Source organism: Zosterops lateralis (assembly GCF_965231275.1).
Source record: "Zosterops lateralis genome assembly, chromosome: 1".
In the NCBI taxonomy this organism is placed as follows: Eukaryota; Metazoa; Chordata; class Aves; order Passeriformes; family Zosteropidae; genus Zosterops; species Zosterops lateralis.
Genome location: NC_139762.1, coordinates 36,817,614 through 36,841,690, shown reverse-complemented (window position 1 = coordinate 36,841,690; position 24,077 = coordinate 36,817,614). Strand labels below are relative to the sequence as shown.

The following is a 24,077-nucleotide window of genomic DNA, read 5'->3' as shown; positions in this document are numbered from 1 at the left end:
GCTGGAAAGAAATTAATATTAAATTAAGAAACAGCAGTTCTCATACTAAATAGAGGAAGCGTGCTTGCCTTGCAATTCTACAAAATGATCAGGACTTATAAACAGTCATAAATGTGCTCACAAAGTGTCCTGTGTGAAAACATGGGAGATTTTCTGGACTTGAGTGGTCTTCTATGTGCTTTGTGTAGTACAGGAAGGAGATTTGGGGTGCTTTGGAAGGACAGCAGCAAAAAAATCGTGCTAAGTAGGAAGGTGCGTGGAGGTAGTGAGCAGGTGTGACAAAGTGTGTAGTGTGCCTGAGTGTTTGCTTCTTTACAGCTCACAGGCTCAGCCCTGCTCAGGGGCAGCTCTGTGGCTTTGAGCCTCAGTGGAGGAGGGAAAGCTGCACTGAAGTCGCCCCTGTGGCGCTTTGTCAGAAGCCTCCCTCTTCTGAGGAGGGCTCCGTGAACCCTGCACTCCCTTGGGCAGGAGGGCATCATTCTTTCTGTGAGTGACGTGAAGCATCTGTAGCTTTGTGAAAGGGCCTGCAAGATTTGTGATGCTGGACAGAGGAGGTACAGGAGGAGAGTGAGCAGGTCCATAGTTCACTGGCTATGGGTGCCTTGAGCAGGAATGGCTCACAGGAATGGCCATGGATTGGGAAACAGTCTCATCCTGCACTTCGAAAACAGTTGTACCTGTATTTCTTGAAGGGTCTGAGCCTGATAATGTGTTAGACCTCATCATATGACATGGAGTGCCAAGTTTGCAGATGATAGCAGGCTGATGGTGCAGGTACACACCTGAGGGATGGGGTGCCATTCAGAGGGATCCTGGACAAGCTCAAGATGCTGGCCCATGTGAACCTCATGAGGCCAAAGGAGGACAAGTGCTACGTCCCACACTTGGGTCAGTGCCACCCTGAATACCAGTACAAGATGGGGGTGAAGGGATTGAGAGCAGCCTGCTGAGAAAGACCTGGGGATGCTGGTGGGTGAAAAACTGGACATGTCCAAGTGGTGTGCGTTCAAAGCATCTAAAGCAGAGTGGCCAGCAGGTCAGGGGAGGAGATTCTGCCCCTTTCCTCTGCTCTGGTGAGACCTGAGTTGCAGTGCTGCATCCAGCTCTGGGGCCTCAGCACTGACTGGAAAGACATGGACCTGTTGGAGCAGGTCCAGATGAGGTCCACAAAGGTGATCACAGTGTTGAAATGCCTCTCCAGTGAGGAAGAACTGAAACAGTTGAGCCTGGGGAAGAGAAGGCACCAGAGTGACTTTAATGCAGTCTTTCAATGCTTAAAGGAGCCTGCAAGAACAATGGAGATAAACTTTTTAGTAGGGTGTATTGCAGTAGTAGGAGGAGTAATGGTTTTAAGCTAAAAAGAAAGATTTAGATTGTACTTAAGGAAGACTTTTTTTTACAATGAGGAGGGTGAAACAAAGAAACAGGTTTCCCAGAGAGGTGGTGGATGACCCATCCCTGGAAACATTCAAGGTCAGGTTGGATGGGACGCTGAGCAACCTGATCTAGTTGAAGAGGTCCATGGGCCTTGCTGTGGGAATTGGACCAGATGATCTTTAAAGAGCCTTCAACTTGTACCATTCTGTAGTTTTATGAAATAGGAGTAACATGGATGCAGCTACCAGGTAACTGAGTTGCTACATCACTTAATAGTGTGGATCTGTTGAGTTTGCCAATCTGCCTTTGCTTCAGACCCCATGATGTGCCACATCTTGGGCAAAGTGTTTTGTTCTGGACCTGGTATAGACATAGAATGTATTCAATTGATGTACACATGAGTTTCATCTTTGGTTGTTTTAATGCAAAGGCAGAGGGACTGGAACTAGATGATCTTTCAAGTCCCTTCCCACCCAAACTATTCTGTGATTCTATGAAAAAGGCTTATTTAATGTTCCATAATAAATTGAGGAACATTTAAAATGCAGATGAACATGAAAACTTTAAAAGGTAACAAGGAATAGTTAGAAAGAGTCCCCATTATTTTTGTGGAACATTTTCATCTGTAATGTGAACTGTCATTGAGGTTTCCATCCACTTTTAGCAGCTGTGACTGCAATAAGAGCATAAAAGCCTAATCAGAAAAACATGTTGAAAAATGAAGACCAAAAAATCCCAGCATTTAATTTATTTTGTTGGAGTAAGCAAACTGAGCTAATCTTACAGCGTAGTAGATACACAGGATAATAGAAATTTATAGTAAAACTGGATGCTTGCTCTTTTAAATCAAGTATTAAGGATAGGTGATGAGAAACTAAGACCCAAATTTGATCTCAGATTTGACCATTTCAGTGAAGAGAAATTAAATAAATGCCATTTTGGCATTTAACATTTCAGCTTTTCTGAGGCATAGCTATCATTCACATAATAGGAAATTAAAAAATATTAAAGTTCATTTTGTCTTTGTGACAAAAGAAGACACTTTGTAAGCGTCTTTGACGCTTAAATGTAAGTGTCAGGAAGAGGAAGTTGCTGCTTATCAAATAGAATAGAGTTAAATCATCTAATTCTATTGAGTATATATAGTATATAAAGATGTATTGTACTTGATGACAGTTGTTATTAAGCATGGGGTAATAGGTGAATCCAGGGCATATTTTATAAGGCATAGTGTACCTTTCTTACTTCAGAGTGTTGATTTACAGCATCTCAAAGGTACCCAAATCTATTGTTTTAATATACAAAAATCAGACTACTTTTTCTAGACAATTGCTATAACTGTCTTCTCTCTTAATATTTGATCAGGAGGCATCTCCCTCATTAGTGTGGACCATAGCGTAGTTGTCAGAGGTCACATGAGATGCTTCAGTGTGAAGCCATTCAATGGCTGTTTGTTCTCTGTGGTAGAATAATCCACTGGGGGGGAAGGAGGAGCTTCTTAACACAGGAAGAACAAGTCCTCTTCTTATATATCTGTCTTCCCAGTCTTGTTTCTCAGCCTGCTCTCAGTCCCTTGGGAGCCTGGTGGTAGACTGTGCCTCCTTTGTCTTTTTCCTATAAATTGCTTTTTAGAGCTACAGAAATGACCAATTTCAAATATACATGACAAGCTGTAGATTTTTATGGAAATTCACTCCTCTTACTGATTTCTCTGTGGTATAATGAGGGTAAGTGTGAATATCTGGTCAGATTTTTCCATTAGCAGCAAAGAATGTACAAGTCCCTAGACCCAAGAAAGTCACCTTACAGATACCAGTTGTATAACACAAACTTACTTTGTTTTTAAAGACTCTGTAAAGCTGTGCTTTTCTGTATGTATCTGAGCACTGCTGCAAGTGTTTTCAGCTTCACTTACCAGTCAGGCAACAAAATAATTTTTCAGGTGATCCAGTCCAAAAGCAGTGAGCACTACTTATTTCCACCTTCAACATTAACCAAATTGAAAAATGTGGCTTCTTTCATTTACAAGTTTCTTACACATTCATTTAGATGATAAACAAAGGAATCTTTTGAGGTCACATAGAGAAATACAACAGTAAATGGGAGATATGGACCAGAAGCTAAAACTTAGAGCCAACTCCAGTTCAAGAGCAAAAAAGGGGCTGATAAAAGAAGTCGGCATTATCTTTGGCAAAATAAAGGCTTATAAGTGCTGGTGTTACACAAGTTTTTATTTGGTTTTTCATTTGCTCTTTTACCTTAGTCATGTCCTTGTTGTACACGATTTTGGTCTTGCCTTTGCTTCCAAAGTGATATAGTTAGAATTCTCTTTAACTTTAAATCTCCCTTTCAAGCATTTTAATATATTTTACTGGAAATTGGGTAAGGTTTTCTGAAAATGTTAGCATTTTTCCAAAGTAAAAAAACAAAAAAATAGATTGACAACTGCTTTAATAAAGTAGATGTTTCCAAGTCGGTCAAACTTACGGGTATGCACTGCAGAGGAATTAGCTGAAGAAATAATTGAATTTTCTTCATTTAAGATTGAAGACTGTTGAAGAATGAATATAACTCTGTAGCAAAGTGTGATGTCCTTTTTTAACCTACATTTAAAGTGAACTATGAGATTGTTAGCCCAAATTAATGCCCAGAAAAATACTGGAAAAAACGAGTTAGGAAATATCCAGAGGATGATGTGTAGCAGGGATTTCTGTGGAGGAATCTGCACAACTCAAAACAGTTGGAGGGTAACAAGAATGCACAGCACGGGTCTGTAGATCCAGAAAATTCATAGACTTTGTGGGCATCAGTTGTGTAAGAGGAGCTGGCTTTCTGCTGTGAAGGATCTCTAGTCCAAGGACAAATAAGCAGTAGTTCAACATCAACCCAAAAAGATGTATTAACTGTCAGGCTTGAAATTGTTCTGGTCAGAGTCTGTTAAAATTCATAGTTTTCATTAGCTGTTGCAGCAACTGACTGCTAATCATGTTCATTAAAATTTGCCAGTCTGAGAGGTGCTGTTCATGCTGTGACAGTCAGAATCCAGAATGGCCCTTGAAAACTGAAAGGAAAAATCCTAAAATTCATGAAGAACAGGAAAATTGGCCACTAGTTAAGGGAAGAAGAATTTTCTTTAGGTTTTTTCCCCTGGATGATGTAAACTGACATAGGATGTAATAAGTGTTAAGAGTTTTCCATTCTACACAGCAGTGGTGAGGCTTGTGCTGGATCACTGTGGTCAAAATTAGGTACTATACTTGAAGGAAAATGTGGACCAGCTGAAGAGAATCAGGAGAGAATGTCAGAAGTTACTTAGAAATACAGAAGACATGAGAACAGGAACATTGAAAGGACTGAGTTTATACAGTGTAAAGAAAGTAAGATTAAGGCATGAATGGTGTTAGGAGATATAAAATGTTGTTGCAGAAAAGAAATACTGTAGTGGGGAAGTATCAATCTTGAATTTAAGAGAGGGAAATCTAGGCCACATGCTAGGGAAGTGTTCTGAGTAGGAAGAATAGAGAAATGCTCAAAAATTACTTAGGGGGCTTGTGGAATTTCCATTACTAAAGATTTTTAAAAGTAGATGAGAAAAACTAAGAAATAACTAAACTAGAACTGATCTTGCCTCTGGGTAGTAGGATGAACTAGCTGGATGATCCCACCCCTCTCTATTTTCTATTATGTTTCTTTTTTAATCAAGTTACATCCCAAGGCTCCTATTACATGCATTTCCACGCTTTCTCCTCATGTTTAGCTTTTAGGAGAAAGCAGTCAGACTCCCATGTTAATGACTAGGCTTTTTACTAATCTTACTCAAGCTATCCTCCAGAAAATCCTGATGCTACATATGTATGGCATTCATAGGTGATGGTTAAAAATTGGAGCACCATAACCAGAATTAACAGTACTGAGTAGTGTTTAGTCATTCCATTGTATCCAAGTAAAGCCCTCATTTAGAAATTAATTAGTTGCACTGTAGGCAAAAATATTTGGAGTCTCTGTGCCACAAGAGGGGAAAATGGAGTTCTAAAATCTGGATTTCCCTATTTTGATCCCCAGCGGGCTCCAGTAAATAGCTGTTAGGTTTGTTATTTATTATGCATAATTCATTGTGCCATCTCTTTTTATGACTCTAAAGTGATTTGAATGATGTTGTAGAAGGTAGAGCCCTATTGTCTGTCAATGCGCATGTTGCTTGGATCTAATTTTATGTGTAAAAATAATAAAAAAATTCTACATCTTAAACTCCTGGTCAAAAAGTTCCATTATTCCCTTCTGGAACGTGGTCTTGTATGAGAAAAAAACATACCAGGCACATCTATTCTATTATTATTTAAATTATTCCTTGGTATTATCTGTTTTGAATATTTATTAGTTTTTTGATAACTCCTTAAATTATTCATAAAGGGTAACCATACAGTTTGATGGAAATAGCAGTACAATGAAACCTTATTTTGCATTGCTGGCTTCTTTTATACAAACTATTCTCCAGTGCTTTTTTTTTTTTTTTTTTTTTTTTTTTTTTTTTTTTTTTTTTTTTTTATATATTTTTTTTTTTTTTTTTTATTTTATTTTTAGCAAAGGCTTGCAAGGTGCTGGGAACTTCTGTTGTGTTTCTTGCAGCATCCCCTCCCTCTTGGTTTCAGTGGGAGGGAAGAATATCCAGCAACTCACCACCCTGTATACCCTGGTGTGGTTTAGGTGAAATAATAAATATCCTCCAAGCAAGATGGAAATGAAGAGGCAAAGGTCAGGAAAGAGAGATGCCATTTCCCATAAAATATGAAAAGTGTATGAGGAATTACTGATGTAGAGAAAAAGAGAATAAATGAATGTTTTAGGTGATTTATGGGATTTTCTTTTGAATCCTACAAGACTCCAAAGAAATAAGGGCAATTGCTATACTGACTGAAATATCCATGTGTACGTCAAGTGTCTGACAGGAGCCAGCAACAAATACTTGACAGGAAGGCATAAAACCTTACAGTAAGCAGATTGGGAAAGGATTATTTTCATATACTATGTCTCATCCTCATCTCTAATATGTATAGGTTTGCTTAAACCCAGAGGTATAAAATTTAGTGTTTATTCTAAAAGGTTTCTCATTGCTATAGGTATTCATCACTCAGTGTTCCTATTACCAATATACCTACAAAATTCTCTTCTGACATATTGGCAGATACTTGTTCTCATCAGCATTTTGCATCAGTGATCCTTTAGTCTGATTTTGTGTAGATGGATGCTTTTATAGCTTCTGTATTTGACATGTTCTGCCTTCATTGACTCTCTTTTCTCCTGTTTTGTGTTTTTGACTCATGGCTCACTCTTCTCTACTTGCATTACTATGATGACTACTAGAACCTAGAATATCTCTTGACCAACTGCCTTGTTTTTATTAAATTTTTTGCCTTATCTCTGCCAGACTGTGCAGTGAATTTGGCATTTTAATGTATCTGACTTCTTGTTTAATTGCACGAGTCTCTTGTGTAATACATGTCCTCCGCCAAGGCAGTCTGCTTAAAATGTGAAATACAAAATGGGTCTCAGGAAAGGTCAATTTTGGTGTTAATATTGTAGATCAGTGTGAAGCTTATTTGACTCTGAAGAGCCTGGATTTTAAATTACATGATAGTCCAGTGTCGGATTATTGACCAATTTCTTTTTGTTTCCAGCTGAGCTGCCAGGATCATCTGCAATCAAGCTCTCCTCCTTGTGTGATCTTCCAGCTCAGCTGCAAGAATTGTACCAGCAGGGCTTTGTCTTGGCTGCTGTCCACCCTTTTGTGCAACCAACTGATGAAAAAGAGAAAACTCCCCAGGAACAAATCTTCAGGGCTGTGCTTATCAAGAAAACAGAAAGGTAAAGCACTTCCAGTGAACTAGGATAAAAATAGTCAATGTGATTTCCTGCTGAGTTTTGACCTACATCAGGAAATTATAGCAGAGTTTACTGTGCAAGACTTGTGGTGTTTTTTTGGTTTTTGGGGGTTTTTTTCCCTTTTTTTTTGTGAGCTTGAATAGGCTTAACATGTTCTTCATGTTTACAATTTGTCTGCAGTTTGGCAGGCGACTTGGAGAATAACAAGTTGAAATATGCTCTGTATTTTGGGATGTGTTGTCATGAGAGGCAAACAAACAAGCCCTATGCATGACAGTTTGTGAGGATGGTCTTGTGGATACCCTTTAGGAATTTATTAGATTAAATTATGACAGAAGAATTGTTTGCTTAGAAAAGGCGTGTTTTGTGTTTAGACAGTTACAGTTAATGCAATTAATTTGAGAACTGTAGTACTAATGCATACTTCTTAAATTTATGTGTAGACTTTAGGCCCTTCTTTCTTCTAAACAATACAAGTTCTTTCAAATTTTTAGTCAGTGCAAACTCCATAAATAAGAAGATTGCTTTCTTGCTTTGCTGATTTCTTACAATGTACTAAGAATGTTTTACATAAGCAAAGTCTGAAGATGAATAAAGAAAGAGAGGTTCTGTTCTTTTATGATTTAATATGATTTCTAAAAAAAACAGTAGGATGTGCTGTTAAATAGCCCAGAAGAAAATTAAAATGTGGATATTTGTAAACATGTGATTTTTGGTAAATGATTTAAAACCTAATTTAATATTATCTGACCACCTCCAGCTCTGCAGCCACCTGTATTGTTGCAGCCATTCTCTACAGTTTCCTACATTAGCTGCATTCCCCAGTCCAGCCCTTCTTATTATGACCAATTGTGAAGGCTGGTAGGTAATTAAACCTCCATCTGCTAATCCTAGTCCCTCTCTTTGTGCTGATGCTTGAAAGAAAGGATGGTAGCTGGTTTATACCTCTATTTTAAAAACAAACCGTTCACCATTCAATTTGCTGCAGTGTGGTAGCCAGTTGATAGAGGTTATGGACAGAGTTGAAATTCAGCCTCTGACCTAAGGAAAAAGTTCTGCATTTTGTTAGCAAATATATGTAGGCATTAGGTGTCACAGACAATTTGAGCTTCTAAAATAACTCTTAATTTACCTTGACTTGATTTTAGTTTTATTCATACAGAACTTCATGCTGGCTTGCCTGATGTTATTGTTTAAATGGCTTCCAGTTTTATGGTTAAAACATAGAATGTTTGACTGAACTTGTTTGAGTGATGTTGGGCTGAGCTTGCGTGCTTTTGGGGCCTTGTCTTCCCTGCCTACACAATACCTTGGTGCAGGCAATGGAAGTATTTGCATGCATGAGTTTGTAATGTAAAGTAAGCACTTAAGGACTTCTCTTGGTTAGCGGTCTGAGGGTTCTGAAGACCTGTCAGGGAAGAGCAGCTTCCTTCTCACTGGGGTGATGTGGTCCCTCGAGCCAGAGCACTCAGAGTGTCACTGCTCTCACACTGTATCCAGTAATTTACATCTGTGCAGAATGACTGTGGAAAAGTACAAAATCTTAATTGCCTGCTCACTCACTTGGGTGCCAGTGTCACACACTTTAGACAGCTATAAACGACTGTACAGAACTGAAGACAGTAGAGAGTCTTGAACCAATTATATTTCCTTTTACATTCACAGTCCGTTTCTCTGCATTCCCTTATCTGTCATTTCTGACTGCCTAGGGAAGCGGAAGAGACGTGGTGAAGCAGGAAAAAAACAAGTACCAGAAAGGGAAATTACATCAGTTTGATGTTTCATGTAGCTTAAATGTTCCTGAGTTTGGCTGAGAGTATTGGAAGCAGCTTCTCCCATAGTGTGTGGGTGCAACAAGTATTTGCATTGCCAAGTGCCATGAGGAGAGATGGGTGTTGCACAGATTTCAGATGACTGTGGCATGCATAGAGACCACCTGTATCTGAACTGCAAGTTTATGTCATTCCACAAACAGCTGGGGACTAAAAATACATAACAGTATTAAAAAAAATACATACTGTTAATTTTTTAAATTAACCTTTCTCATTACACTGCTGATAATGATTAAACTCTGCTGATAATGACTCCCCTGAGGACTGTCAGGTGTCTTGTAATCTCAAGGCAGTCTCTGTATGTAACAGTTTAATTGTGGGTAGGAGTTAGGTCTGCTTAGGCTACAGATGAATGTTTATTTCTGTCGTAAGATTTTTAGGAGTACAAGTAGTCCAGCCAGAATTGTGGGATCACTAGTAATGTCATTTATACTGTGGAGTACAAATCCATCCCTTTGGTGGTATGGTATTCCTGGGGAGCCAAAAGTCATAAAAAACTCCTTTATCTTGGTGTGAGGCCCACTCTTGGGCTTCCTGGGCACTTCCTGTGGAACACCTGAGGCTGCAGCTCTTTTCTCACTGCAGGTGTTTCACCACAGGTGGCTCCAACTCTACACTCATCTCTCTGTTGTCTGGCAGATACTGAGGGTGTTTTCCACCTTCCTTTTTTTGTTCCCTGAATGGAACAGGAATGAAATTGTTACATTAGTGCCTACGGTAATGCCAATTCCATCTATACAGCGACAGAGCTGAATGCTTGAGTTAGTCTTTAGTCAGTGTTGCACCTTTCCATGTCAGTTTTATGGTTTAAAATTAATACTGTTGACCAGTGCTTTGAGGACTTAGTTTTATGGCTCTGCCTCTCCAGAGGTAGGTAGAGGCTATGCCAGCTGCAGCAGATGATGGGCATCAGCAACACCATGCTGCTGCTGTCAGTGGGATGGATTTGCAGTGCCTGAATTTGTTCAACAATAAAATGGAAAAGGTAGTGCTGAGCCATGTTGTGCATTAGAATTTGTGGAAACAGTTCCTGTTAATGTTATTTTTATCCTATTTTGCCGTTGTCCTGTAGTTTCAAAATATTCCTAGTGAATTTGCAATGGCATTGTGCATTAAGGTGACTTTTAAAGTCATTTTGATAATTTTCTGTTTAATCTATGCTGGTAGCTTCTGGCTTTGTTATCTTGGCTATGTAATCATTGGTGGTAAATATGGAAATAGGAGTCATTTCTGCTGTAGGACGTTTGAAGAAACACATCCCTAATATATATGGAAGCTGAACATGTTGAAAACCAAGGATTATCCACTGGAAATATTAGGAAAAATATGTAATTAAGGGACAGATTTTTTAAAGAAATCAACAATGCAATTGTTTCCAGTGCAAAAGGCATCATGTTCAGTTAAAGTAAGTGAAATAAATGTAGGAGTGTGTAATTTTTTAGAGGCCCTAAACATGAACGTAGTCATCCAAGTTGCCAAACAACTCTGCCATTGCTCTCATTAAATTTAATAGAATAAATTTAAATATTTCTGTAGCATCTGATGGCATGGTGTACATTAAGCAGTTGATGAAAGTGATTTGAAAGTCACATAGAATAGAGCTGGATAAAAGAATAAAAAATTCAGTGCTCAGGAATACTTACTTTCCCCTTCTAAATTTCAGTGGACTTAACTAAAAAGCAGTTGTCTGTTCTATTGTCTGTGCTGAGTTCTGAGTTACATGGGCTTCTTGAAGAAGAAATCCTAATAATCTTGTATCAGTTGTGCGAACAAAACTCTTCAAGTCCAGGTTTTTACAGATTTTTTCTCCCTGAATTTAGGGAAGGCCCCAAGAGCGAAGCATAGGTGTGGCCTGCTGGTGACACTCACACTTGAGAAGAGTAGATTTCATACTGATTTACACATAAAATCTCAGGAAAGGCAATGAAATCTGGTACCTGAAAAGCGTGAGCATGTGGCGGTGGGTCTCTGCTGATGGATGGGACAGGAGAAGGTCCATGTGTTTGGGAGGTTCTGGCTAACCAAGATGAAGAGAGGAACATGCATGTTGCTTACATTCCCCTGAGGAACAGAAATTAGTAGTTCTTTGTGTGTGCAGTATGTTGGGAAAGATGAGACAGGAAAAGCTTACAAATATGATTGCCTGGCAAGAAATACTAAAAATATAAAACCTATGAGTGAAATAGAGATGAAAGCCAGCTTTGAGATGTGATCATGGCAGGCAGGAAGACGGTGATTGTAACAAACAATGGGATACTAAGGGACCCAAGGGTGTAGCCCCTCTCCACCCTGCCAAGGTATCAGGGAAAAAGTAGATAAGAAAAGTAGTTTGTAGAATTTAAAATATAGGATGATATAGTAATACAGTAGTTCTCATAGGCTGCATGCAAAGTTTGTAGGTTTTGTATCTTGCTCTGGTTGGTCACTGTAAATTAGAATATCCAACACAAAAGGAGATATAATGTATTGTAACAAGGACCTCGCTCTCTTACCTCTCTTACCTGCCCCATCTCTCTTTCCTTACCTCTCTTGCCTTGCCTCTCTTTCCTGGCCCACTTACCTTACTTACCCTGCCACCTCTCTTGCCTTTTACCCTCTCTCTCTCTCCCTCTCTCTTTGGGGCTTCCCTTCAGCCAAGGCTGGTGGCTGAAGGGCAGGCTCTTTTTACCCATGACCCTTGCAATAAAACCACGTGTTCATAGAATATCTCAGGTCTGCAGAGTTCCTTCTCCCTGCTGTCCATGGATGTCCTCACACAATAACCTTTTCTCCTTGGCCTTTTATTTCCGCACTCACTATTTTTTTGCTTTAGCAATCTGTATGCAGGCATCTTGGGTGCATTCTTATTTTTGACAGCTTGTGGCTGTTGCAGGTTACCTGTTCCCTGCAGAGAAATTACTAAGTCAGCCCCTGAACAAAATTATAACAAAACCATAGCACAAAGCAGCTTTAACTTGTTCCCAGCAACCTGTAGTGTGATACCCCTGTCTGGTATCTTAAAGTTTCAATATTCAATGTCAGTTAAAATGTTTTGGTGTTCCTTTCTAAGTACTCAGCACTGGAAAGCAACCTCTATTCTTTTACCAGGAAAGATACAGGGTCTGGGCTCATAAACTGTCTGCTTATAATAGTTTTGACATGCTTGTAGATGATTCATTTCACCATGATAGAGAAGCAGGAGATATAAATGGTATTCCAAAGAATTTCTCTCCATTGTTCCATCTGTCTTAGGACAGACCATCTACAGGTTTTGCCTTCAGTCAATAAAGCAATCAACAGGGAAACATTGCTCTGCAGAAGCGGACTAAGTACTATAATTCAACCATAATTTTTTAGAGTTTCTAAATGTTCTAAATTTCTATGTTTACCTCAAACAGCTTTGCAGCTGTTTTCCCTTTCTGCAAAATAACAAGGTGTCAGGTCTTGCAGAGATTCACTTGATGAGATGATTTTAATTCTCTTTCTGTAATTCCTGTGTCTGTTAGTCCTGACAAAATGCAAACTATCATCAGTTGGATAACAAGAACTCTGTTTATCTGCAAAGGAATATGACAGACTGAGTTCAAAAGTTTAATAGTAAATCAAGATTTTTACACTTTCATGATTTTGCTGGTACTTCACTTTGCTATGTTCATTTTGGTAAAAGTAGCTACTTTGCATTGATACAATATATTTTTATTTTGAATATAAATGTGTATGTGTGTTTATTTGGTTTTCATGTAGGATTTAAGTTTGAGGATGAGAAATGTCTGAATTTATCTTCATGAGCATTAGGATCAAACAGGTTTGTAGGCAAATGCAGTGTGTGTTGCTGCTCTCAGCAGGCTGATTTCAACTTAATGAAAAGATAATATTTATTCCATGCTCAAGAGTCAACAGATTTCTTCCTTTAGCTCAAAGGACAATGGTTTGAGTTTTGAAGGCTTGTTATTTGTTAAAAGTTCAAAGAAATACTTATTTCCTCACAATAACTTTTAACAGTGACCCAAAATAAGTGTTCTTTCATCTGGATTCTGAAAATTATAAACACTGAACATTAAAGATGCCTGTTTATCAATACATGCCCAAACTTTTCTCAAGAAACTTTATATACTGTCATTAAAAAGGGGTATAAATTTTACTAAAAAATAATACATATTCCAGTGATAAGATTTCCTGTAAGTAAAGAAAATGTTCATAACATTAAAACAGTGTCACAGGGATTAGACTTGAGGCTCTTAGGATGCAATATACCTGCTTTTATTTTTATAAAAAATTGTGTGGTTTTTGGGTGGGCATCGTAAAACCTATGGATTTTTAGTTGTTGTGTTCTTGGCTTTCAGATACTCTAGTTTTGCTGGATTTATAACCTGAAATTGTAGAGATACCAGCTGCTCATGTTAATAATTTTGGTGTGGTTTTATTGTTTTTGTAATGTAGACCAGTTTGTGGTGGAATGGCAGAGCTATTCCTGTGTGGTGGAAAATCTCAAAACTACGCTTACATTCTTAGCATCATCTTAATGAAGTAGTAATTTTAGAGCGTCTGTGCAGTTTACAAGTGTGTTTTGGCTTGCTGAGCTCATGGGCATAGGCAACTTCAGGAAGATTACGACCAAATGTTGGCTTCCTCAATTCCTTCTTGTATCTGAAAAGGATTGGAAATCCAGTTTGTAATGGACACCGAGTTGTCAGCTTTAATAGTTAGTGTGTAAGTTACTGGTTCTCCACAGCTGGTTATGGTTTTTCTACCATGAAACAGTGCTTAACAGCAAACAGCTGTGCAGGAAATGACAACCTAGTGAAACAACCATTGTAACATTTTTTTGGCCAGTGAACTTCCAATTATAAGTTAAAATCTTATTTATTCTCTGTATAATCTTCTTGTTTAGTGGCACTAGAAGCCCTGTTTAGGATTCAGGATCATGTTTTTGGAAGTTTGTGGTTCTGAGCCCTTTCCATATTGGTAAAATTTGAGAAAACCCTCTTTACCCCCTTCCCACCAGGCCTGCGAATGCTGTCCCTCTGCTCAGCATCAGGTAGACTGAAATTCCATCTCAGCTCTTCGCCATCCTATGATTAAGGTTGTCCATGGTGAACACTGCACTGAGGGTGCCTGCAGTGGCAGAAGAACCCTTCTTCATGAAAATTGTTAATGATAAATAAGTAATGTATAAGGAAGAAAAACAAATGAAAGCCCAGGGTGTGTAAGTTGCATTGAAGTTTTCTGTCAATCTCCATGGCCAACCAGTGGTTGTCCTCTTTTGGGACGGGAGGCAGGAGACTGCCCTTCCTCACTGCAGGAGAAGTGCTAGTGTTGTTCATGCTGTCCCTTGTGTTCCCTCTCTGGTATCCCAAAATGTGTTATGGTGAGTACAGGGTGCTGTAGTGAGTCTGGATGTAGCAGCTTCTCCAGTTCATCCTGGCTTCCAAGAAGGGTACAGCATTGGTGTATCCAGGGGTGCTTCTTTCAGGGCTGGACCTTTTCTAATTAACCCAGCAATTTCTTTAATCAGAGGCATAAAGGTAATACAAGCCCCTCAAATGTTTGCAGGAGGGAAGGGAGGAAAGTTCAATTTTCCATCTTAGGAGGATGGAAAGAAAAGGAAGAACTTGCTGACTGTGCATCCAGAAGAAGAGGAAGGTCTTTGCTACTGCTGGAGCTTACATATTTTTTTGACTAAACTGATCTCAGCATCTCTTTCTCTTCTGCTTTTTGTTGAGAAATATTTTATGATGGGAAAGTGAAAATCAACTTTACATAAAACCATTCCTTTAATTTTAAAATATTTTATATGTTTGACTCCCAGTAACATCCTGTGCTATAAAACTGGTAAGAGACTCCAGGGTATGGATTATTGGGTAATTTCTCATGGTTGACATCAGTCCTTTTTCAGAAGAGAGCAGAGGAATGCAAGTGCACAAAACTTGGACTTTTTCTCTTGCTTCTGGGATCTTGATGGATGTACATCTTGTGGGGGTCCTGTTTCATAGTTTCTAATGAAAATGGTCCTAAAAGTAGTCCCATTAAATTAATAAAACTAAAACTATATTAATTTCTGCTAATACAGAATTTACCTGTACCTATAATTACCTACTCTATGGCTATATTAATAATATTCAAATAATTTAATGAGAGACTTTTGTGATATTTATGAAATACTTTGTGATACATGTATGAAGTGCACTGTTTATTGCATAGAGACTGGAAACAACTCTTTGCCCAGCTAGCTTTGCTCAGAAAATTATTTTTGTGGTCTGTGACATCCACAGATATTTATTATTTTTCATGTGAAAAGCTATGGCTCTTTTTCTGCTTATTTGTTTTTGACAGAATAACAGGCTTTCAAAATTTTCCTAAAAAGGTGAAAACTACCAGAATAGAGAGACAAAGGCTTGCTTTTAACATATATAGACATAATTTACTTGAGAGTATGGAAAAATACTAATTGGAAATATAGAGTCTTTCTATTGGAAAATTTTAAGTAAAGATTTTATGGCATTTAGTAGGTTCTGTTAAGTGTGTTCTGTAAAATAATGTTCTTAACAGAGTGCAATTTGATGCCATTTCTTTCATGAGCCCTAGTGCAGAGGTAGCCCCTAAACTGTTAGAGAAGGTATTAATTGTCTCCAATTAAATATTTCCAAGCAGCAAGTGTATTTTAAAGTAAGTGTTTCTTAAAGGAGTTGAAGAGGATGTTTTAAGCAGCTGTAGTAATAATCACTATATTTGTATGGATATAATCTATATGACATAACTTTTACTCCTTTTAAAGAGGTTGGAAGTGGGTCCTCAAAAATTGCACAAAATCAGACCTCAAGTAGCTGTTCAGGGGGAGGAGAGGAATTGGGGGGGAGTGGTTCAAGGCCAGCTTTCCTCTTCCTTATACCTTTCTATAAACTTTACCAATATAGGTTGAAAAGGATTTATTTTTCCAGGTAGTCAAGGGATTTAAACATTAAAATGCAGTCTTTCTCATTCTTTCAGAGTAGTTAGAATAATGAGTTTTCTCAATGCTGGAGAAAACTGGCACTGCCAGAGTTATGAACAGTCTTTGCCAAATGGGTGGGCTCAGAAATACCATGACACATACTTAATTTCTGGGATTTGATATCTTAACTTTGAATTTGAGTGAGCTGTAGTATTTTACAGTATCTGGGAGAGGAGTGGCTTCCTCAGCTGGGCAGGAAGGGAGCTTCTATCCAAGAAAGAAAATAGTGGAGATGTTTTTTCCTTGCATTTGTAGAGTTTTGCAGTTGACCCCCTAAGATGGGATTGGTTGTCTAAAACAGGCGTGGTTCCTTGCTGCCTGTTGCTGCTAACACACTTCTGGTTTGTAGTTACACAACAGCCAAAGCACTGGAGAGTTGTATTTGCTCCACTTGATGTTCAACAATGGACTTGAGTTTGCAATATCAAGTCGCAATTTTGATGGTTTGTTGATTGCTTGAGCATTAGAGAGCCCTAGTTCATATTATTTCTGGAACGTGGCTAGATAACATCAAGGCTACTTTTCCTGTTAGTCATATTCAGATAGGAAAAAAAAAAAGTAGGTCTGATTGTAAGTACACTAGCATGGAGACTTTCTAAAGTTTATTTTTATGTTCTCAAGTTCATCTGTGGCAGAAAATATGCACAGAATAGATTTTCTTATCTAGGACTTTAGAACAGCAAAAATGGTTGCCTGCAGTACATGTGTTGTCCCTCTCAAAATGATTTTTTATTTTCTTGACAAAGTTGCTGCTTAAATTAATTTATGTGTGCCCATTGCAGAGGAGTAGTGCTGCAATACTGTCAGTCTCCCAATAATGGCTTCTGTGAATTCTATAAAGGTGTTTGGAGAACTTTCATGAACACCAATGGCTTGTTAAAATTTTTGTCCTGAATGAAGTAGAGAACGGAACCACAGGTTATAAGAAGAACCTAGAAAGGAGGGGAAAAACAAATAGGGAAAGGACTTCAGTGTCACCAAACAATGCACAGTCTGCTACCACCTGTTCAGGTATAAGTGAGATAAGAGAAATGAAGAGAGAGTGTAGCCTGTGTGAAAGGGGGAGGATCAAATATAGCAAATGTCTGCAGTATTGCCTAGGAAACACTGCCAGTTTGCAGTCAGCAGCCTACGCATCGCATGGCTCCGGGAACTGTAAATGTCTCGGGAAAGCCCCTGGGACTATCTGTAGCTGAAGCGTGTTCCGTGTGTCACACAGTCCCAGTCCCCAGAACAACCCTTTTGCACAGGCTTGCTTTTGCAAACATGGCAAGCCTGCCAAGCCCCTGTTTTGCTGCTTCCTCAGCACTCCCAGTTCAAACTTCTGTACCTTTCTTCCTGTCCTCCAGGTACCCAGGCATCAAACAAATGCTGGCTGGGATTAGTTCTTCACTTGGAACTAGATATTTTGATTCTCTGTGAAGTGTTAGATACCCGCTTTGTTACTAAGCCCAAAAATGACAGGCAAGCTTTTATTTTTTAATGTTCTTCCATGTATTCTTCTGAAAAACTGAGAAAGTGATTGTGTAGGTATCCTCTATTGATCAGATGTATCAGTTTCCTTTTGTAGGAGTCTGGAGGAGATGAAAACTGCCTTCAGTAGCACTGCCTGCAGACTGTTTCTGAAGATCATTCAGTAGAACTTCCAAACATTCCCGTGGCATATTTTGACCAATACCTTATTTGCCACAGTGCTCATTTCTTTCAGCAGATGCATATGGCAGATTCCCCCCCCCCCTTTGAATTATTTTAGGAGTTAGTATTTTGTGAAAAAGAAGGGACATAAGGCACAGCTTTACATTTCTCAAAAACAAAATGTAAGGTAAGAGTGAAGGTTAAACTATTTTGATTAGCCCCTGATTTTAGATGTTGACTTGGAATGGTTCTAGAAAAAGAGAAGGTGTTTCTTTTAATTGCTATCTGAAATGCATCTTATATCAGGCTGCCTTGTGGGGCACAGAGCATCTGTCAGACCATTGCACTGGAACCTTCTTTTTGCATATCGTGAGTTATACCACCTGTGCATCTCCTTGGCTTTGGCCCTAGATGCCAGGCTGCCAAAGTGTTTCTTGGACAGAAAAAGAAATCTGGAAGTCCCTGAAGCATCTCACCATCCGTGGCCATTGGTGTGATCTGCTCCCCAGCTTGTGGGTCAGATACTGTAGCTGCCACTTGTCAGAATTGCTTTGAGCTCAGTGTGGAGAATGTATTGGGAGCAAATTTTTGTCTGAAGTTTAGCTTTCCAGGAGAAATACTTATAAATGGGATTTCTGGGTATCCAGTTGTAACAACAGAAATTGATCCTTCTTTTCTGTCTGCCTCTTTAGGTCTTCAAAAGGTGACATCAATAGTGAAGGATATGTCTTGGAGGTAGAATGCTGCTCCTCTTTAAACCACCTTTCAGAGAAAAAGGAGATCCCTGACTTCATTAAGAAAGTAAGTAAAAAGAAAAGCGGGAGAAAAATCCCAAAACACGGTATGCTTTTATTTGCACTGTAATTACTCTTTCTAGTTCTGTCAGATTGGCAGCAGGGATATGTATTACTTGGACCAGCTGAAATACTGCACTAGAATTTGGTGTTTTGTAGTTTTAAGTATCTGAACAGCAGTTATACTTCTTGAGAGAAACAAATTTGCTCCTGTTATTATTAGAAAATCATTTGTAGTGTCACAGGAGAATGACCTCCCACAGATGATGTCAATGTAGAAGATGGTCCTATAATGTACAACATTTTATGTTGAAACAATATATATAGTTTCCATTTTAGTGTCCAGATATCCTATTGGATAGTACTTTACCTAAAAGGCCTTTTACCTCCAGGGAAACCCCCGGATTATTTAAGTTTTGTTTCAATATCCCATGGTGTTTGATAAGAGCTGGTGCTGGTAACCTAAATACTTTTGTGAACCAGAAGAGCGTTGCTTTCAATTAAGTATAAAATATATACTGGGGAATTTGAAGAGAACACTGCAATTATTTATCTATTTTCTTATTTTTCAAGTTATTTTTTGACACTATAATATTCTGCCAGACCGGAAATTAGCAGCTTTATGTCCATTTTAGTGAAAACAGATTCATACTGTGCCTATTTCAAGTTCTGCAGCATCTGTTGTGTCCTGTTGCATGTTATATAAACTAGCACTGAGTAGTGTATTTATTTAGCCACAGGGTGTGAGTAGGCATACTCTCCTAGCTTTAGTTCATTTGCAGTGATAATAGTTAAGAAAATTTTTAGAATAAACTACAGCCAGGCCTTATGAGCTTTATGGGGAATTAGCTTGACAGACTAACTGATCTTCAGTCTTTCGTTTTTACTGTGAATTTTAAGAACTGGATTAAAAATAATGCAGCTGTAACTATCAGATACTTAAAGATATATAGATTTTGGTATCAAAATGAACAGAACTTTTCTGCACACATAATAATATTCAAAAATTTGAGTCCAAATTTTGTTTCAGGTCAAACTGTGTTATTACACTACTATTCTGATGTTATCTTGGATTATTTCAATATATTCACACTTAGGAAAAACTGGTGTAGTTATTGTGTACCAGTTTCAACATGTTTGATTTTGTTCTTCAGTTCTTTGAGTCAGGGTAGAAATATAGGCATAACTGTCACAACTGGTAGCAAAATTGTGCATCATTGAACCAGAAAAATTCTTTGCATTTGTAACTTCAGAAGGAGTATGAATAACATGAAAACAAAATGACAATCCAGGAGTCATCTTATTTCCATAAATATCCAATTCTGAGACTCTTTAGAATGCTTTTCTAGACATGGAAATATTTCTGTTGATAGAAGCCATTTGATTATGGGGTTATGAAGATCCCTTTCTGAAAGATAATAATTTAAATTTTAATAGCTAGAATGTATATTTACTGTTTCTCTGTAGGTTGAGTATGTCGCTCATCTTCAGATGTTATTTGATGTAGAGAAATTTGAAGTTCTTTGAAGCTGTTGCTGTCAAGTGCATGCTGTGTCACTGTATCTGATTATACACATTGTGAAAGTCTCAACACTTTTATGTAAATCTAACTCAGGAAACAAGACTTGCTTGGGAGTAGGAATTAATTGTCATATTAACTAATTTGTCTGAGCAACGGAAATATCCATTGCTTTTAAGGGTATATAAGCCAGATGTTTACAAACAAAACAAATGGAAAAATAAAGGATGTTCTTCAAACAAAATAGTAACAAAAAGCTGTTAGAGAAGGCAATTCCTTTCTTTAAAAAACAAACAGCCTTATAATTCTTCTCAAACTGTAGAATACAATTGAAGTTAATAGAATGTTTTAATTGAATATGGAAATCCTTTTTCTTTTCATAAGCTTTTCATAACAGAGCCTTTTAGCCCAGGTTTACCATCTTACTGTATTGTAAACGACTGTATTTAAAAAAACCCAAACCAAATAGAATAGCCACATTTTCAAAACAGAATAAGAAGTCAAAATTTTCTCCCTGAGCTTGCTAAAAAAATCACTTTACACTGAGAAAAATAATTTTATTAATTTTATTGTGCACTACTGAGCAAGTCTGACTTACCTTGAGTTTGAACAAGCATGCAATTTTAATAACTTTCCTGGATTGACTTGTTGTTCAATTGAAATTGTACATAATATTGAATATTAATTGCTTCCTTCTGCAAACACAATACAGTTTTGCAATGGCATACAGCATAGGTAATATGTGCTTTTTTCCTTCTATAACTCTATATCAATGTGTAACAAGGAGGTTATTTCACCTGGAGAATGCTTCTTGCTCACTGAAACGAAGTACAATGTTGCCTATAAAACATTTAGGAAATGCCAAGGAAGACTCTCTGGTCAAACTCTGTTCTGTTGCTGAGATCTTTCTGTGCTACTGGGCTTTGTCCCAGTTCTCCACTCTCTCTGCTGCTTTTCTGCCACTGTTTCTGTCTATGGCAAGACAGGAAACATTTAAATACTGGGGACATGATGTTACATGAAATATACTCTTCCTGTACTTTAAAATCATGTTAACATCACCACACTGTGCTTGTTCTTTGATATCCATGTGGATCTAGTGTGACTTAACCTGTCCTAAAGAGTCCCATGGTGTCTTTGATACATAATTTGTGGGCAGTGAAAGAAGTGACTAAACACTTGTGTGTATATTGTACTGCTCTATTGGTATTAACAGTCCTGTCTTTAGCTCTCAGGCTAAACAGAGATCAAAGATTTGCTCATCTGCTTTTTAATGAGCAAAGATAACTTTTGAACTTTAGATCACTGGGGCTCATATCATTCTGAAATTGTTGAATGTAGAGATGTTACTTCTAAGATACCATATTTTGTAATATTTAGACTTTTGTATCATGTCAAATAGGGTAGCCTTTAATTACCTTAGTTGCTTTTTGTTTCCGTGTATCCTGTTATAATTTTTCCATCTGAGAGTGTTCTTTGGAGTCTATGGAGACAAGTTCAAGGGAAGGAGGAGCTAGGCTGACAGCCCAAGTAAAGATTTATTTTGGACACACAATCACATATGAATGCCAAATATAGTTCTCATGACCTCTGTTTTCTGTATCAGTCTGAGGTACATGTCTAGAACTGTAACAGGCAGAAGGTTTTACTCCTGTGTTCACATCTTTGCCATGTTGGTGACAGGTTAGGAAATGGAAGATTCTTTCTGTACCATGTCTCCCCACTTTTGACTTCTTAAAATTTAGGAAGCATGTCTTTGGATCTTTGGTTATCTCCTTAATAATGCACCATCAGAGGGAATTCTTGTATTTTTTTTTCAATGTGACACTATTGCAAGATTCACATTTCTTGTCCCTCTGGAAGTAGGAAGCATGATAAGCACGGAAAAGCATGGTTTAAATGTGGTGCAGCTTAACTGAAATCCAAATGCCAGCATCTTCCTTTTTTGTTTTTCGCTAGACAGGGATCTCTCCCTGCTGGTCTGTCCTTACTTGCTTCAGAAATGAGTCTGATTTCTTCCAGCAAACCTAAGGCAGTACAGATGAGAAACTGGTTCTGCATTTTCAGAAGTGGCCTGATTCCACTTGTAGCAGGATTGCCGTTGTGAAACACCTTCGTAATGCTTATTGTGCCATGAAATCTGCTGGATGAGACAATGTGTGTCCAATGTGCTCATTGCTGTTCCCTCTCTTGTGTCTTGGTCAAGTTTAGTGAGTACAAATCATTACTGTTGGCTCCAAAGCTGCCAGTAATGTGTCCCTCCCTTAACTGATGCTCAGAACAACTCCCGTAGTCCAAAGCACCCTGCAAATAATCTTGCCTTCTGTAGATGCTGTGACTTTCCCAGAAAGTTTCTTGACATTTATTTTATTGCCTAGTAACAGCATTGCTGGGCCATGGAAGCAGTGGTACCTCTCAGATGTGGGTGGGACCCCAAGGAGGAATCTGCCAACAGAATACATTGCAAGGATGCTGCCACCCATGTACTTGATCTAGAGTTGGCCTCTGAAAGACCCCCAGTTCTCTCTGGTACAAGGGCAACTTGAGCAGAGAATTGCACTATTTTGAGAGAAGGGCTGTACAATACTAACACTTATGTGAAGAATTCTCATCTTTCATTGCTGAAAGGATCTACTGCATTTGAGCCCTCTTGACAGTTTTAAGGAAAAGTAAATGTTACCAGGAATAAAACTGGCATAATATATTAGTATGTTTCAAGTGTTAGCACTGGAAACTAATATGCATTGCTAAACTGTAGCTGAATTCAGTGTGCTCCTGAGGGGCGAGTAATTTCTTGGAGCAGTTTGATCCCCTGCCTGTTATCTGCCCTCTCTCCATTGGAGGGAGCCGCAGGCAGGAGACTGGCGTGGCGGTTGGATAAGGAACTGCTACACCTTCGAAAAACTACGGGTCACTCTCACTGCATGTGTCTCTACTTTGGTGATTTAGTTTAAGTACCAAGATCCTTCTTTTCCTGCTCTCTTGATTTTTTTCCCCCTTCCATTTATCTGTAGCTGTTTCAGAGTTTTCAGAATTACTGCTATCTTAGTTCATGTGCATTTTTTTCTGGAGAGTCATCTGTGTTTCGGTTTTAATTGGTGAAGAATTTTTATCTTAGTGTTGCTCTTAAAAGACTGGTTAATTCTCCAGCTTCTTTTAAGTTGCAAGGTAGAAGCAGGCTTGAAGTACTTAGGAGGACTTCTGTTTCTTCTCTAAAATAACAGCTAAATACCTATGGAAATTTTCAACAGCTTTTAAAATCTTTTCCATAGATGTTTCCAGTCAAAGGAGTGATTATCTTATTTTCTACATATTTACTCACATCAGAATGAACATTTGTTTTGTGTGATCAAAACAAGGGGCTTCACATATCTGTATTTTGTGTGAAAGCAATGTGAAATGATTTTGAACTCTCAGTTCCTGAGTTTTTAAACTCTCTTCAGCATCTAATTAGGAAATGGCAAGAGGATGTAGAAGATGAAACATATGAATGTCCCCATAATAATATGTATTTATATTACTATTTTTTTTGTTAACAGCATGACAAGGAAATGAGAAGACAAAATTCTGCAATTTCCTAGAAAATAATGAATGTGAAAATTACTGATATTATAAATTTTTTACTTATAATAATAAGAATAATAATAAGAATGTTGGGGTTCATATAGCTGTTCCAGCATTTGTCATATTCTTGTCTCTTTCATTACTTACTCTTCATCTCTTAATCTTTACATTGAGATTTATTTTTTGGAAGGAACAAAGAGATGCATCTTATGTGTTCTTAGGAGCACTAGTGTGTTGGTGGATTTCTTGACTCGGATGCCGCAGTCTTACAGGGATCTCTTCTGTGAAGAATGTGTTTGCTTTGTTGGTACCAGGAGTCCTTAGATGGTTATTGTAATCCTAAGCATTATTCTTTATTTTGTGTGTTTTAGCTGGTCTGTTCAGAAGTTTCCTGCAGGGTGTGCAGTCAGAGCAGGTGGCAGTAAAAGAGGAGAGGGGAAAAAATTGGATCTTTAATACTGCTCAGAGGTTTGTTGTTCAAATAAATAAGCAGTTCAGATTTATCT

General features: G+C 38.1%; 1 protein-coding gene across 1 annotated transcript in view; it reads left to right on the top strand.

The window, feature by feature from the left end:
• Nucleotides 1-24,077, top strand: part of RFTN1 (raftlin, lipid raft linker 1) — a 97,545-nt gene that overhangs the window by 32,841 nt on the left and 40,627 nt on the right. The window contains exons 3-4 of the mRNA XM_083859097.1: nt 7,053-7,239; nt 18,387-18,495. Coding sequence (XP_083715223.1) covers nt 7,053-7,239; nt 18,387-18,495 — 296 coding nt within the window. The remainder of the gene's footprint in view (nt 1-7,052; nt 7,240-18,386; nt 18,496-24,077) is intronic.